Source organism: Emys orbicularis, chromosome 16 (genome assembly GCF_028017835.1).
Source record: "Emys orbicularis isolate rEmyOrb1 chromosome 16, rEmyOrb1.hap1, whole genome shotgun sequence".
Taxonomy (NCBI): domain Eukaryota; kingdom Metazoa; phylum Chordata; order Testudines; family Emydidae; genus Emys; species Emys orbicularis.
In genome coordinates, this window is record NC_088698.1 from 12,487,433 (window position 1) to 12,505,144 (window position 17,712).

General features: G+C 42.2%; 2 protein-coding genes across 2 annotated transcripts in view; one reads left to right on the forward strand and one right to left on the reverse strand.

Annotated features, from left to right (window-relative positions):
* The window catches only part of GNAZ (G protein subunit alpha z), an 88,393-nt gene extending 84,245 nt beyond the window's left edge, over positions 1-4,148 (forward strand). The window contains exon 2 of the mRNA XM_065417587.1: positions 3,804-4,148. Within this exon, the coding sequence (XP_065273659.1) occupies positions 3,804-4,148 (345 nt within the window). The remainder of the gene's footprint in view (positions 1-3,803) is intronic.
* The window catches only part of RSPH14 (radial spoke head 14 homolog), a 180,525-nt gene that overhangs the window by 150,844 nt on the left and 11,969 nt on the right, over positions 1-17,712 (reverse strand). The window lies entirely within an intron of this gene.

Consider the following 17,712-nt stretch of genomic DNA (forward strand, 5'->3'; position numbering starts at 1 on the left):
AGATTCAGGGCCTGCTCGACCAGAAAAGAAAAGCTCATTGCTATGGCAAAACGACATATTACACCAGCAGAAGAAAGAGTCATACAAGCAACTCAAGGCTGAAGCCCAAAGGAAAATCCATGACATCAAAAATAAATGGTAGTGAGAAAAGGCCAAGGAGATTGAGCTTTACGCTGATAAACATGACATGAGGAGCTTTTTTCAGGCAGTTCAGACCATTTACGGTCCATGCTCCCATGGTCCCACACCACTCTGAGCCCAAGACGGGTCGACATATTTTAAGGACAGCAAAGCCATCAAAGTCAGATGGAAGGAGCATATTGAGTTACCCCTGAATCGTGAGTCAACTGTCTCTGATGCCACTATCGAATCTATACCTCAACGACATGAAAGAGAATCTCTTGCTGACCTCCCCACCCTCAAAGCAGTAACACAAGCCATTATGCAAACCAAGAACAACAAGGCAGCAGGACCAGATGGCATACCAGCTGAAGTCTACAAGTTTATTAAGGTCCTAAGGCTTCTCCATGATCAGATGAATGCCACTGTTCTCTGTCATGGCCTTGAGACTGACCCTTTCATCATCAGAACTGGGGTTAAGCAAGGATGCGTTATTGCCCCAACCCTGTTCTCCATCTATTTAGCAGTCATTTTGGTCCTCGTTAAAGATCACCTCCCCAGTGGAGTTGACATTCAATACAGAATGGATGGATGGCTTTTTAATCTTCGACATCTCCACTCGAAGTCTAAAGTCCTCAGGGTGTCCATTACTGATCTTCAGTATGCTGATGACTATGCTATCCTTGCACACACTGAGAATGACCTTCAGTCTACACTGGATTTTTTTGCACGAGCTTACCGAAGCCTAGGACCTCACTCAATATTTAGAACACTAAAGTGCTCTGTCAGCCTGCTTCATGCCTTGCACATGACACACCACAAATCACCATCAAGGGACAGACTTTGGTGACAGTCGAGCACTTTTGCTACCTCGGTAGCCAACTTTCTCAAAATGCAAAAATTGACAGTGAGATCCAGCACAGGATCTACTGCGCAAGTGCTTCCTTTGCAAAATTGCTCTGACGCGTTTTCACAGACCATGACCTATGGCAGGACATCAAGATCCAGGTCTATAAGACAATTGTTATTCCTACACTCCTTTATGGATGCAAAACCTGGGTGATCTATTGACAGCACTTCAAGAGTCTGGAGAGGTACCACCAATGATGCCTCCCATAGGTGCAGGAACTAGGGGTGAGAGTTTACACCAGATTTTACACAGGGTTCTGCTCCCAGGCCCACATGTGGGGTCCCAGCCCCAGGCCTGGGGCTCTGCTTCTGGCCCCCAACACCGGGGTCCCAGCTGCAGGCCTCGCACCCGGGGCTCCCCCCCGGCCCTGCATGCGGGATCCCGGCTTCCGCCCCACACCTGGGGCTCTGCTCCTGGCCCCGCATGCAGGGTTCTGGCTGCCACCCCACACCTGGGGCTCTGCTCCTGGTCCCGCCCATGGGGTCCCAGCCCTGTGTGTGGGGCTCTACTCCCGGCTGCCACCCCACGCCCGGGGCTCCACTCTAGGCCCCGCACGCAGGGCTCTGCTTCTGACCCCACATGTGGGGTCCCGGCTGCTGGCCCTGCACCCACCCCCAACCTTGGCCCCCTTACCCCATCCAGGTCCCCCCTCCTATAGACATGGTCCTGCTCCTGGCCCCAGCTTGGGGGGGGTGTGGATGGACAGGGGTAAGGGGGCTGGCTTTCAGCAACTCCACTAGTAAAAGTGTCCCAGTGCCACTGATGCCTCCGGAAGATCCTTCACATCAAGTGGAAAGATCGCTGCACTAACGCCAGCCTCCTCACTGAAGTCAATGTCATCAGCATTGAAGCAATGATCCTCATTCACCAACTCCGCTGGGCTGGACATTGTGTGCGGATGCCAGACTTTTGCCTCCCAAAACAAGTCCTCTAGTCTCAGCTCACCCATGCTCAGAGATCCTGTGGTGGTCAGAGGAAACGCTACAAAGACACACTGAAAGCATATCTCAAGAAAACTGATGTGGATGGACATCATAAGCTGGGAGGAGCAAGCCATCAACTGACCCCAATGCGCCACAACCTCCATCAGGCAGTGGCTCGCTTTGAGGAAAAGTACCTTGCATGCAAAGTTGAAAAGATTGAGAAAAGAAAGGAAAAAGAAACAACTTTTTCCCAGCAGGCATCTGGCCTGCCAGGAAATGTCTATACCTACTGCGGGTGGATCTGTCATCTCAGGACACATAGTAAATCTGTTGTAGAGATCATCCTTGAATCGAGGGATCGCTGATGATGATGACTAAATTGGTATTTCCAAAATAAACCGTTCCTGTCAGTCACTCCAATGTGTTGTCAATGGTACTTATTAATTTAGAGTGGCAAGTGGAAGATCAGAGGTGTCTACTAAACCCTTTTAGCCAAATTCTGTCTTCATTTTGAATTGCCCCTTCTGTCTGAGACTAGGATTTGGCCCTCTGGAGGAAAATATACTTTTTTATATATACCCTTCCAAAATTACTATTATTAAAGGGGAAAGGAAATATAGGAGCAAACAGGATCAATTCAAAAATGAAGTACAATTGCATAATTTGTATATACAACTTGTCAAAGCTTCAAGAGCAGACAATACTACATAGACATAACATGTTAGGTTGGGGATACCTGTAATGAAACAGGTGAAGACATACATAAATAGGAAGAGGAAGGGAGGAATGGACCAGGGGGGAAGGGGAAAGAGAAGAGGTTAGGTGGAATGGTGGTGTGGTATTCTTTGAGCCATCTCAACATTTTTTATTCAAATATATCTAGAAACAGGATCTGAATTTCTTTGGATTCATATCATTGATCTTTACAACAATAAGCTATTCTTTCTTTGGCTGCTAACTCAGACAGGTGTGAATTCCACTGCTCAACAAAAATGATTAGGGGGCTGGAGCACATGATTTATGAGGAGAGGCTGAGGGAACTGGGATTATTTAGTCTGCAGAAGAGAAGAATGAAGGGGGATTTGATAACTGCTTTCAACTACCTGAAAGGGGGTTCCAAAGAGGATAGAGCTAGGCTGTTTTCAGTGGTAGCAGATGACAGAACAAGGAGTAATGGTCTCAAGTTGCAGTTGGGGAGGTTTAGGTTGGATATTAGGAAAAACTTTTTCACTAGGAGGGTGGTGAAGCACTGGAATGGGTTACCTAGGGAGGTGGTGGAATCTCCTTCCTTAGAGGTTTTTAAGGCCCAGCTTGACAAAGTCCTGGCTGGGGTGATTTTGTTGGGGGATTGGTCCTGCTTTGAGCAGGGGGTTGGACTAGATGATCTCCTGAGATCCTTTCCAACCCTGATATATTCTATGATTCTATTCTGGACATAAGCCTACTCTTCTATTTTTGTAAAATTATGTGCTTGTTGATTATTGCAGCCCAAAAAATGTGTTTGTAATGCTAGCTTGATTGTGGAAAACAGTGAAGAACTACAGCAGCTGTTCTTAAAAACTTCAGTCTGACTTTGCCTCTCAGTTACCCATTATTAAAAAAAATTAAATCAAACTAAATGAAGCTGTAATCAATAGTGAGCTGCAATATGTCAACTTAAGTGAATTAAGGTTCCTGAAAATTCATCCCAAGGTAAGATGTACAGTCAAACAGGGAGCTGGAATGAGAAACAGATACAAACATTCTAAACAAAAGGGAGTTTGTTCACTAACAGCTGTGATTATGTATTTCTATGTATTTTATATAGTTGTGTTCACATACTGTTGCTGACGTTGTTTCCTTCCTTGCAGAGTCGAATGGCAGAGAGTCTGCGTCTCTTTGACTCCATTTGCAACAACAACTGGTTTATCAACACTTCCCTCATCCTCTTTCTGAATAAGAAAGATCTTCTGGCAGAAAAAATCCGGCGCATCCCGCTAACCGTCTGCTTTCCTGAGTACAAGGGCCAAAACACTTACGAGGAGGCAGCAGTCTACATCCAACGCCAATTTGAGGACTTGAATCGCAACAAGGAGACCAAGGAGATTTACTCGCACTTCACCTGTGCCACTGATACCAGTAATATCCAATTTGTCTTTGATGCGGTGACAGATGTCATCATTCAGAACAATCTCAAATATATTGGCCTCTGCTAAAAATCCATGGGCCTCAATCTGTTTTCCTGAGGTGACACAAAAGGGGCTTACCACCTCCATTTGTGGTGGAAACAATGGGGCAGTACTTCGAAGCCCAAGGAGAGGAAGGGGGAAAGCTGAATTATGTTCACAGCCCCCCCACATCCCTCTTATCCTCGCCGCAAACATTTTTTTCAAAAATACATGTTTTGCAGGGTGCAAAGGCTCAAAAAAAAAGTTGAAGTGTAACTGTGTGGAAATGTTATCACCACAATCACCGCTGGCTCATTCTGTTTGTTTCATTTCATTTTCCTCAAATGGCAGAGCTACCATAGTCTATGTAAGAAATAATATTTCATCCAACTGTCCTAAGAACCATTTTACTGCGAGGAAGATGCAGAGCTGTTGAATGGGAGATGGGCCTGCCTTGCAGTTTTTTTTTCTAGAAGAAAAGCTAGTTCCAATCTAAAGGCAACAGAACAGGAGAATTTCAGTAAAGCCTTCCTTACAGCTGTACAGAAGGAACACGTATCCACCATACTGGCACACACACACACACACAGAGTATATACACACACATCATGTATAGAGATGCACACAACTCGCAGCATATACTGTTTACACACTTCTGCTCTGCTTCATTATGTGTCATGGACATCCTTCCTGTTAAAGGAATTGTTGGTACAGAACTGTTCTATGATTTCTAGCCTGACCTTTAGCCCTTTCTTCAAAGCTTCAAAATATGCAGCAAAAGTACATGAATGAAATAACTAATTAAAACTAGGCCAAATCAAGGTCAGTGTTTCTTCTACTGGTGAGGAATTTTATACATCGAGAGTCTTCTTTACACCTTTTTTTGCCAAATCTTGTGTTTCACCCCAAAAAAACCAACAACAACAAAAAACAACCCTGAAAGTCGAAAAAAGCGGTGTTCTTTTTTTTAACACAGACACATACAAGAAAATTTTAAAAATCACAAGGTAATTTTTTTAACTATCGTTTTAGTGTCCGGATTGCTGAGTGTGAAAGTTGCCAATGGACAATTCTGCTCCATTGCTCCAAAGAAATTCTGGGAAATACAGTGATATTGTAACAGCCTTCCCAGGGAGCTGGAGCCAATTGAGACTGTGTATTATATAGCCTCTAAAGTCTTTTTTGTTGTTTTTTATTTAAAAAATGTGATGTATTATTAGAAGGTTAACAGATGAGCGATATGAACAATAACTAAATGTCTTGATATTTGAATTTAATAATTTAAATTATTTGCAGTTTAGTGAAATTAAAGAAACAGAAGAGATGCATTCCTCAGTTCCAGGTTTCATCTCGTACAGAAATACTACTGGATATAGTACTGTTTCAGTGAAATTATGGCATATTTGAATGTCAGACGAGCTCTGTGGGACTATATTGGAAAATCTCACATGGATCAAATGGGCCTAAATCTCTGGTCATTTGATTCTTTCCCTCCCCGCTCCATAGAAAAGACTTCTTACAGACTTCAGTGTAAAGTCAATGTGTAAATATACATTCAAGAATTGTAAAGCACATTCACACACACTATGGAAATTCTCCTCCCTTCCTTTGTTCCCCACATGTACCAAGATTAGTGTGAGAATTCTCAGCCAAGGGCTCTAAGAAATTAAAAAAAAAAAAAGTTAATTATACCATCAAAGTTAAAGGTTGTCCACATTAAGAAAATAAATAATCTGAATGATACTGAACTGGTCCACAGTGTGTTCATTTATTGGTATTACAATTTAATAGTTTGCACAATTGAATTATTCTAAATCTTTTTGCCAGACTGCAGAATTTTGTTCATTTGCTACAAACCTCTTTTCACAGTTCATCCACCAAGATTAAGGATAATCTTAGTGTACAGCAAAAATTGTATCTAAAGCCTCAAATTAGTTCAGAGAGGATGTTTCTCCCTCTGACAAAACCACCACAAAATTCAATATGATTCCTCAGAAGAGGGCCAGTAGTAACTCTAGGAGGGGTAGTGCAGTTCAAGATTGAGATAGAGCTCTGTGGAAGAAACTTCCATGACACCTACCTGCATTCCCTGGCTCTAGGTGGTGCTTTCACAATCCCCATGTTCAGCAATATGTGTCTATATATAGGTATGTATATAGCCAAGATTTTTAAAAATTCATGCCTAAAATTAGGCCTATAAATCCATACTTATGTGCCTGAAGAAGTGGCCTGATTTTTCAAAAGTGCTGCGCTCTCAGCAATTCTCACTAATATCAACAGGAGTTGCTGGTTGCCTAATACATTTGAAAATCAGGCCATTTATTTAGGGATCTCAATATGGATTTAAGAGCATTCATTTTTCAAAATGCTGGCCATATATGGTGGATTTTTCAAAGAAGCCCAGGTGATTTAGTCACAAAAGTCCCATTAAAATTTTCAAAAAATTGCCCTTAGGCTTTTTGGCAATCTCATCCATCTACAATAACACAAACAAAGGTAACAAGGCACACTCCACTCAACGAAAACCATAAAAGTATGGAAGGAAGAAGTTAAGGGATGTCTTCAGGATTCACTGCCACATTCAAATCATCTACAATGGTGTCAATAACATACTCTTACATTTTACAAAACATTCACTTCTACTTCCAACCATTACCAAAAAGCAATACATACCACTCCTTCACCTAGGCTGCACTCTAATGCAAAACTTTATCTCCAACTTCATGCCCTCTTGTATCAAGAAAGTGGCACACCTGGCTGTCACACATTCCACATGAGTAACATTATTCTACCTTAGTACTGCAGAGGTTGTCATTAAGGTTTTGCTGTCACTCTTTCGGTATGAATTGATGAGCATATAAATGAACAGACAAAGGTTCTGACGCTAACTCCCACCTGCCAAACTGTTTTCAGGGAAAACAGCACAAGAGTGAAATAGTGGTAATTGATTTCCTTAACTCACAAAGGTAAACAGTCCAGTGTTAGAGAGGAAAAAGTTCCTAGATACATGGGCCCAATCTATAATGTGCTCATTCAAAGAATAAAGAGTTTTTAGCTCTGAAGGATTCAATGCTTGGAGCCCAGGGCAAAAAGAGCAACATAATCAGCTACTGTACTGCTGTCCAGACAAGCAATACAAACCAATAATGTGACCTAAAGGCACGCCAGCTGCTGCAGCTCTAGCAGCATGTCAGTCTGGTATGGAGCTTTTCCTTCTTCCTTTCTCCAATCTTTAAAGATATTGGAAAGATTAGTCACTGGAAAGATCTTAGATAAAGAACATCCTTGGAGGTAAAGTCTGGTTTGACTTGCACTGTTTCAGCCTTGTTTATCACATTTAAGATCAGCTGTGGAAATAATAATTTCACTGCACACTCCTTTCTTATTCTAAGTGCTTGGGGGAATTTGAAGCCCTTTGATTTGCCTCTATACATGTCACCATGTGTGCATCCAAAGTCACACCTTTCCCATCTCTTATTTAAGAACCCACTCTCTTTTAAGGGAGTCAGAAACATCTAAATTCAGGCTTCATCTTAGCGTATGAGCAATGTGCCTCAGATTGCACGTGACCAGGATTCATCACCGAATTTGGTCCGCTGGATGGCTAGGATTTCTTTAAGCAACATGGAGGCACAGTCTAATAGGAATTTGAGATTGCTATATGGACTACAATACATTCAAAGGCTGAGTTCAGAGGAAATATTTTTCAACAGCCCTGGGAGGGTACAAAAGTAGTCAAACAATATTCTGTATATGGCAGGGGTGGTCAAACTGCGGCTCGCAAGTCACATGTGGCTCTTTTACAGTTAAAGTGTGGCTCGCGGAGCCCACCATGCCCCCCATTCTCTGCCTACCAGACTGGTGGGGGGACGGGACACAGGGCTTCTGCCCTGCAGTGGGATGGTGGGGCTTGGGGCTTCAGCCTTGTGGGGCAGCCCCAAGCCCCGGCAGGCAGCCTCTCAGGGCTGGAGCCCCAAGTCCCGGCAGACATGCCCAGGTTATGAAGATTATTGTATGCGGCTCAGAGGGTCAGCAAGTTTGGTCACCCCTGGTATATGGGCATCACTGACTCAAGTTATAAGCTAACAGTGGGATTTTCAAAAGCACTCAGCACTGCCCTAAATCAATTATGAAAAAATCCCTCTGAAGTATTCAAGGTGCTGACTTGGTATGGTTCCTATCAACTATAAATGCCAATGTTTGATAATATAATGCATAAGTGCAAAATCCTCTAAACCAGTGATACTCAGACCTCAGTGGTTCAGGAACCAAATTAGCAATCAACATTACCTAAAAGAGCCACAGTAGTATGAATTAATTGTTTCAGTTACTATAGTACTATATATTCATATTTAAACAGTATGACAGGGGAAATATATTTAGTTTATATTTATATTTATTATATATATTCTCACAGAAAAATGACTAATCAGGTATTATTTTATCAGCTTCAATTGGTTAATCACATAGAAAAAGCATCTTGATTGGTTAATAACTTAGATTGGTTAATAATTAAATCACACAGTATTTTAATATCATGTGCTGCAAAGAGCTGCAGGAGACACATGAACGAGTCTCAGTATCACTGTTCTAGACTTAGTCCACTTGTGAAAGTACTAGCCCCTATGAAGGCATTTATTTGTCCCATACTGGAATTGCATTGCAGTCTAGATTTCCCTCCATATTGTAATCTGCTACCATCAGTAACTCGAACTGGGAAAATAAAGTTGCAAAATGGGTTACGCTTCCTTTGGAGTTATGTGTTGTACTGACTTACAGTGTGACCATTTCATTTCAGCACTAGCCTCCATATTACTTCTTATGGCCATTTCAGGTTGACAAGAAGGCCGGAGGAATCAGAAGTAAGCAATGCCCTTAACTGCAGCAGAACAGATATCTGGAAATGATAATGCCTGCTAGGCAATGTAAGGAAGGACAAGAGAAACTTGGGAGAAAAGTTTCCTTAATTTAAAAAAAATATATTTTAATTGGGCAGGTCCTTGAACAGCAGCATCACAGGCAGTGGAAATGGGGCAGCTCAGCCCTAGGGCACTGGTTACATCTATCTCATTCTCAGCAGAGAAGACAAAAGGTGAAGAACTGCAGTTCAATTAAATAGCTTACTCAGCCCCAGAAGAGGGTAAAGAGAAGGGAAGGAGGAATGCAGTTTTACACTTAAGTTTAAATCATCTTCCTTTCCATATATTCGGTACTTGTTTCTTAAATAGCTGTGATTCAGAGACAATCTCTGTTCATGAAAGCCCAATAATATTCTTGATCTTTGTGTTATGAATAATTTCTGTGGTGAATTCTATTTGAAGAGTTCAAGGCTATTTACAAACTTTAATTAATTCAGTTTAGTACACAGGTGGAGTAGAACAATTTTATTACCCCCGATGTATAAATAACAAACCTGAGGCACAAAGAGGTTGAGTGACTTGTCAAAGACAACACAGGAAGCCTGTCCCAGGGACTGAAGTTGAACCAAAGTCCCCAAGTCCTAGTCCTTTGCTTTACCCTCCGGACTGTATTTCCATTCACATATTCATCCAACTCAAACAGTTGACAGTTGATTGGGAAAACAGCTCCTTGACCCCAAATTCCACCTCTTTAGGTAATTTATTTAATGCATTCAACCCTCCGTGTGAATTAGCTTTACTGAAAATAACTCTTCATTCTTACTTTTAGATTGTACTCCTGATTTTTGAACATAGCCAATGTGAGCAATTCATCTGCAACACACTTTTATCATACCTAAGGAAAAAATAATGTTCTGGGTTAGTTTATATTTTTCCCATAATCCACCTCTCCTCCTCTTTCCTGTTTCACAATTTTTTACTTTTCTTGGTTCTTCAGACATGGTGGAATAAGTCTTTTCCCGGATTTTGATAAATCATGCAATTAAATATGCATCTGTTTCCTCAGTCTTCTGGTTCATCAGTGATACAGTACACTACCACGTGGAAGAGACAAGTCCAGTAATACACCTGGGATTCCACTTCACCCCGGCAAAGATGATATTCACAGAATAGATGTTCCATCTGTTGAAATGAGGGTGCCATCTGTCCTTCAGCTTTGGCACTCCATGCAGCAACATTGGCTTCAAAAAGAAATTTTTTCCCCCTTCAACACCGATTATCCACGGATTACATAGATTATTATTTCTTTAGCTGTCGAAGGATGGGATGGAAGAGACATTTTTGAGAGTTAGGAACGTTTTATAACTGGAATTGTTTCTAAATAGAGATGGTGGCAGACTGATAAGCCAGTCCTGCTCAAGTTGTGCCTAAAATAATTTAATGTTTTTATAAGAAAGGGCCACCACCACATGGCACTTTGTGAAGATTTACGAGAATGTGGACAAGCCAAAAGGAGGGACTTTGAAGTGGCAGTGTCTCGTCCAAACACAGAACATCCAGACTCTGTTTGTTTGCCACATGAAAGTAGCTGTCCTTTAAGTTGAGAGCTACATACCAATTTCCCTGAGATAAGGAATGGATAATGTCCCCTAGATTAAGCGTCCTGTACTTGAATGTTCTTATGTACCCGTTGATGTTTAAGGTTCAGGATGTATCTCAAACTGTTGCTCTTCTTACGGATCAGGAAATACCAAAAATAAATTCCTTCGCTCTGTGTTCCTACAGATCCTCTTCTATTTTTCCTTTCCTGAGGAGGGAATCCACTTTTCCCAGCAGGACTTTCTCTTGAGATGGGTCCTTGAGGAGGGAAGGAGGAAGGGAAAGATGGCGAGGTGGCCTGGTGCAGAGTTGGATGATGATGTCTAGTAACCCGTGCTTGGAAGTAATTTTACACCAGATTCTATGGGAGGAGAGTCAAAGCCCTAAGGGAGCAGATGAGGGAGGATGGACATGAGATGTGGTGGTGTAAAAGGGTCAGCTCATTGCTGGCATCTCCATGGGGCAGGGGTGTGTTGTGGCAGCTCTCTCTCCCCTGGGGTCTGTTGTTGCTGGCTGCTCTCCGGCCACACTTCAAAGTCTCTCTCCTTTCGGGATAAACAAAAAGCATAAACAAAAAGCAAAGGGAATTAACACAAATAAACTGAGTTAGTAACAGAAAGGGGGATGACTCTCGGGGTGTATCAGGGTCAGGCCTTCCCTTCCCTCAGGGAGGGACTTTCAGGCAGTGGTTGTGAGGGAAGTTCCTGTCTTCAGTCAGCCCTTTCCTTGGGAGCTGAGGGTTGAAGTTTGCTCTCTTCCCTGGTCTGCTCACAAGTGAGCTGTTCAGCTTCTCTTTTAAACTCCTTCTCCAGACTGTGCATGTCTTGCTGGTGTGGACGGACAGAGCTGGTTGAGCCAAGAGCAGATCCTTAATCCCTTGTGGTCCCCTGTGGGGTTTGTGCACCCCATCAGAGATGCAGATCAGTGTACAGCACTCAACTACATCAAAATTGATGTTTGGGGGCTGCTGTTAAGGGCTGTGAGAACATGCAATGAGGAATCATGCTCCTATAATGCTGAGGTTGTTTGCCAGTATTAGGTTTAGGAAGAGGATGATACCACTTCTGGGACTGCTGCATCCCTTGGTGTTGAGGGAGTCTGTTTCTGCAAGTGAAGTGACAGGTAGGAGAACCTCCTCTCAGCTGAGTAAGAGGACTGTATTAGTTCCAGGAAGTGGGCAGTGGCCTTAGTGACCTTTGATCTTCTCCAGGGTCACCTTTTTTATGCTTAAAAGGCTATTGCCCCCAGATTAAAGATTTTAAATTTTCCCATGATAGTCAAATGTGAGACCAGAGGATCTACGCCAGGAGTGCCTCCCAAGAGCCACTCCTGTAGCCATTGGCCTTGCACTGGTGTCTGAGGCATTATATGCTGCTCTTAGAGAGTGTCAGCGAGCATACGACTGTGACACCCTGGCACCCCAATATTCACCACTGTCATGTAATTAGGATATGTCTTATACAAAGTATGCCTTGTGCGGTGTCATTCTAAAAGTCTTGATCTGCTAGACAGTAATATCTCGTTGGATTGTATGGGCTATCGTTGTATTTGAAGTTATGAAGTTTGGCTATGTATGTGGTGCTGAAACATGTCCTGAGGTTGAAAACACCCACAAGCAGCCTTTCAGGTAGGACAGTAAAAAGACCAAACAATGTTAATGGCTTATTGAGGAGACGCACACAAGCACAAGGATTACCCCAGGAACTGTGTACAATAGAAACCTCTCAGAGATAGCACTACACAATGGGAACTGTTTGCCCCAGATCACAGCAAAAGAGCTTTCCAGCAAGTGGGGAGAGGATATAAAAGGGGGGAAATGACATCATGGGGGCACCTCACTCTCCCTACAACAACAAACTTGGAAACACCTGAGGAACAAAGACTGAACTGTGGGAAGTGATGGTCCCAGGCTGGAAGGATTTTTAGCCTGTGTATGAAAACCTGGGAAAGCCAAGGCAACTTGTGCCTTAAGAATCTGCCAGACTGTTTATCACTCAGGGTGAGAATTTGCTAATTCATATCCTACCTATCTAGTGTGTTAAGCTCAGTTTGTGGTTTTTGTTTATTTACTAAGGTAATCTGCTTTGATCTGTTTGCTATCACTTAAAATCTATCTTTTGTAGTTAATAAACTTGTCTTGTTTTGTCTCTAAAACCAGTGTGGAACTCATACTTGGAGCAGAAAGCTCTTGCATATCTCTCTCCACATTGAGGGAGAGGGCGAATTTTAGGATCTTACACTATATAGTTCTCTGTGCAGCACAAGATGATACAATTTTGGGTTTACACTCCAGAGGAGGTGTGCACTTGTGTGCTGGGCATTTCCTTAGCTGAGTTCTCCCATGCAGACCTGATATCAGCATCTGTGTGAATATAGCTGCAGCTGGGTGTGTCTCTACCTGTGTGTGTGTTGGAAGGGGGCTTGAGAGCCTGTCACAGCAGCACAGAGTAAGGGGAACCCAGGCTGGTGGAACAGGTGGGCTCAGTGGTATCCCAATTCCAAGTGGGACCCTGGAGGGAACCCATTACAATGAGCTTTGGTGACCAGAGGCTTGCCTGCTTTCTTCTGTTCCTCTGGCAAGGAATCTGAGAGTCATACATTCTAAGGCCAGAAGGGATCACTGTAATCATCTTGTTTATTTGGTACAGGCCATAAAACTTCCCAAAATAATTCCTAGAGTGAATCTTTTTTAAAAACTTCCAATCTGGATTTTAAAATTGCCAATGATGGAGAATCCACCACAACCCTTGAAAAATTGGTGATTACACTCACTGTTAAAAATTTATGCCTCATTTCCAGTTTGAATTTGTCTACCTTCAACTTCCAGCCATTGGATCGTCTTATACCTTTCATGATTTGACGAGACCATTATTAAATATTTGTTCCCCATGTACATTCTTATAGACTGTAATCAAGTCATCCCTTATCCTTCTCTTTGTTAAGCTAAATAGACTGAGCTCCCTGAGTCTGTTACTATAAGGCATGTTTTCTAATCCTTTAATCATTTTCATGGCTCTTCCCTGAACCCTCTCCAATGTATCAACATCCTTCTTGAATTATGGACACCAGAACTGGACACAGTATTCCAGCAGTGGTCAAACCAGTGTCAAATACGGAGGCAAAATAATCTCTCTACTCTGACTCAAGAATCCTCTGTTTATGCAGCCAAGGATTGCCTTAGTCCTTTTGGCCAGAGCATCACACTTTGAGCTCATGTTCCGCTCATATCTACCCCGACCCCCAAATCTTTTTCAGAGTCACTGCTTCTCAGAATGGAGCCCCTGCATCCTGTAAGTATGGCCTACATTCTTTGTTCCTAGAGGTATACATTTAAACATGTGTTGTTAAACATGCACCCAGCATACCAAGTGATCCAGATCGCTCTGTATCAGTGACCTGTCCTCTTCATTATTTACCATTTCCCCAATTTTTGTGTTGTCTACAAACTTTATCAATTATGACTTTGTTTTTTTTCCAAGTAATTGATAAATACGTTAATAGTGTAGGGCCAAGAACTGATCCCTGCAGGACTCCACTACAAACACCATCCACTCAGTGATGATTCTCCATTTACATTCTGAGACTTGTCAGTTAATCATCTTTTAATCCATTTAATCTGTGCCACACTAATTTTAATTATTCTAGTTGTTTAATCAAAATGTCATGTAGTATCATGTCAAATGGCTTACAGAAGTCTAAGTATATTACCTAACACTATTATCTTTAATAAACTTGTAAACAAACTTGTAATCCCTTCAAAAAGATATCAAGTTTGACTATATCTATTTTTCATAACCCCATGTTGATTGTCTTTAATTATATTATCCTCTTTTATTCTTTATTAATAGAGGCCTGCATCATCATGCCCAGCATTGATGTCAGACTGACATGCTTATAATTACCTGGGTCATCCTGTTTGCCCTTTTAAAAAGTTGGCACAACATTAGCTTTCTTCCAGTCTTCTAGAACTTTCCCAGTGTTCCAAGGTTTATTGAAAGTCAATATTAACAGTCCCACAACCAACTCAGCCTGCTCTTTTAAAACTCTTGGATGCAAGTTATCTGGACCTGCTGATTTTAAAATGTCTGTCTTTAGTAGCTGCTGTTTAAGATACTCCTGAGATATTAATGGAATGGAAAGAGAGTTGTTATCATCATCATATGATATAACTACATCCTCTGCTTTTTTCCCAAATACAGAAGAGACTACAAATATAGGGATCCTGGCATCCCAGAAAATATAACTGTAGTGAGACAATGGCCTGATAGTTGACCATCTGAAGGCCTATTGACCCAGAGCTGCCAAATGCACTTAGTTTATGTTCCTCTCTGTCAGAAGAAGTCAAATGAAATGTTTTGTTGCCCCTGACTCTCTCTTGTGCTGCAGGCATCACCATGGGGTTAGTTGGAGAATTTTGTATGTCCTTCAACGGACACAGGAGACCATAGTTGGGTAAGAGGAGAGAAGAAAGGGGAAATAGCTAGATATCCTTGCCTGGGTTGGGACAGCCAGAGCTAAGAGGCAGAGTCAAATTCTCCATGGTCTGCATTTGTGATATGTCAAATAGGGGATCAGATTTTTCCAATGCTATCAACTTGTTTGCAGTTGGAGAGTATTTGCTGTTCTCCCATCAGCTCCTGAAAGTATCTTTGATCATCAGAAGGAGAAACAGATGAAGCACTACTCTGTTTTTCTGCTGTGGAGCTCTGTACATTCCTCCAAAGGTAACTTGTATGGTTTCTCTGAAGCTTCATTCCATTCCTCAAATATAGGCAGATCCCCCTGCATATGTGAGGGATCTGGTGCCAGTAAGGAAGGTTGTATTGGCACGAGATGAAGAATAGGCTCTGGTTGAGGGCATTGGTACCAAAAGGAGTATTGGCACTGCCACCAAAGTTGGTGCCAGAGTTGGTCTTGCAGCTTCCAAAATGGCCTTCACAGAGTCCTCTATGTAGGGCCACACCAGTAACACAAGAGGGCCCTGCATGATATCATTCCATGATGCCTGGATTTGAAGCAAAGAAAGAAGTCCAGTATCCCAAGGTCAGGGTGCCACGTGAAGGTAAACACTGAGATGGGTGCTTCCTGCATCAGCATCCAGGCTACTGAGGCCTTAACAGGCAGTGGTGGTTTTGTCTTCAGTGCTGCTTTTGATTTAACTGGTGCTGGATGAGAGCTTCACTCCAGCATAAGGCATAGGATATTCCAGTCTTGAACCCATGACAGAAGGTGGTGCTGAGGCCAGAGAAGCAAAGTGAGCCTGGGGTCATGTGTAGGAGGACCTCAACACAGAGTCTGGTTTTAATTCCCTGAATTGGCCCACTGGAGTATCAGGATGCAGGCATCAAGAAGCTAGATGAGCCTGGAGCCCCACATGTTTCTCCCTTCCAGCATAAGAAGTGAAGGCAGAGCAAAACATACATTGCTTTATTGAGAGTGTCTGGCGCAGACATACAAGACACTAGAGTTGCGCGTTGCTCTCCAGTACGATTGATGGGCACAGGATGCACCTTCTGAAAATCCTTATGGGGCTCTGGGTCTGACATGGTCCCAATAAGGGGCCAAAGACTCCCAGGACAAGGAAAGGGATATCCTCACTAAACTATCCTAAATGATTAACTATTTATAAGAAAATCTTAAACTAGGCTAAGGGAAGGTCTAGTCTGTGGACATGCAGATGAATTCCATTTGCTCTCTGTGATGATAGGGGATGTACTCCCTTATACAGAATAGGGCGATGAAGTCACCTTTTCATGAGATCTCTATCATTCCCAATAGTCACGGCTTTTCAAGGTTCATAGATTCATAGATTCTAGGATTTATCACACACATGCACCCAGATGGGCTGTCCTAGAGGCGATATCTCTGCACTGTGGGAGATTTGGGATCTGGGCTCATGTACACCTCACACTGTTGGACAAAGACCCCCTGCAGCCGATGAGGCGTTGCACTCGCAGGCTCTGAAGAGAATCCCATTGTTCTGCAGTTTGACTCCAGGAGCATCATATCCCAGAAATGGTAATGCATGGAGGTCCTTGAAGAAGAATGTATTTAATCCTAAATTATTGATTTGTACTCTCAACATTAAAATAATCTTAATTAAATTTCTGTCTGGGGTATATGTCAAAGGGAAGATGTTCAAAGGCAGAAAGAGCAATTAGATGCCTCACTCCCAATGAAAGTCAACGAGAGTAGGTTGCCTAATATGTTTGAAAATCTACCCCTAAATATATACTGGTAAGTATAAAAAACCTCATACATCTCTACATATATTTCAATATAGTTGTATCCAAATTCCAAACAATATGTGGCATCTATACCCCAATAATATACTGTAACAGCAAAAATGTGCACACATTCTGTACACTTTTTCTACTTATACTACTACATTTTTAAGGATCCAGTCTCACTATCCTGAGGAAAGTAAAAGGCTTGTTATGGAGTATCAGATGTAAGTACATTAATAATATGCACAGAGAAAAAAGAATTTTACAGGAACTATTTAACATTCGCCAGCACCTGAAAGATTAATCACATACTGCCTCTTACTGGTAAGAAATTGAGAAGACTTCATAATAATGCACCAGAAAATGCTAAAAGCACAGTGTTTCTGTAACTTGGAGAGAAAAAGAAAGTTTCAGATTGGTAGGTCAAACAAACGTCAAATGTGATGAGTCAAGATGAAGGAATAGAGATGAGGATAACACTGGAAAAGCAGATGAGCGAGCAGGGGAGTGGATGGCTATCAGGTCAGAGAAACAGGGTGGAAAGAGTTCACATAGAGTTTTGAAAACCAGCAGGTCATTTTTTAATTGGATTCCGATATGGATAGGAAGGTGATGGGGTTGATATAGTCTAATTTCCTGAAGGAAGAAAGCAGTCATGGCATGGTATTCTGGACTCCTTGAAGTTTATAAGATAGTGATTCAGGAAAACTATAAAAGGCAGAAATGCAATAGTCAAGATGTGAAGTGATAAAAGCATGAATAAGGATTTCAGCAGAGAACAGGGTCAAGATAAGGACAAATTCTTGCAATGTTCCAGAAGAGGTAATGGACAGGCTTATTTATAGATAAGGGAGTTATGGGAGACAAAAGTAAGTTCAGGGTCAAAGCTGACATCAGGCAAGATTAAGAAGTAGAACTAACATCTGA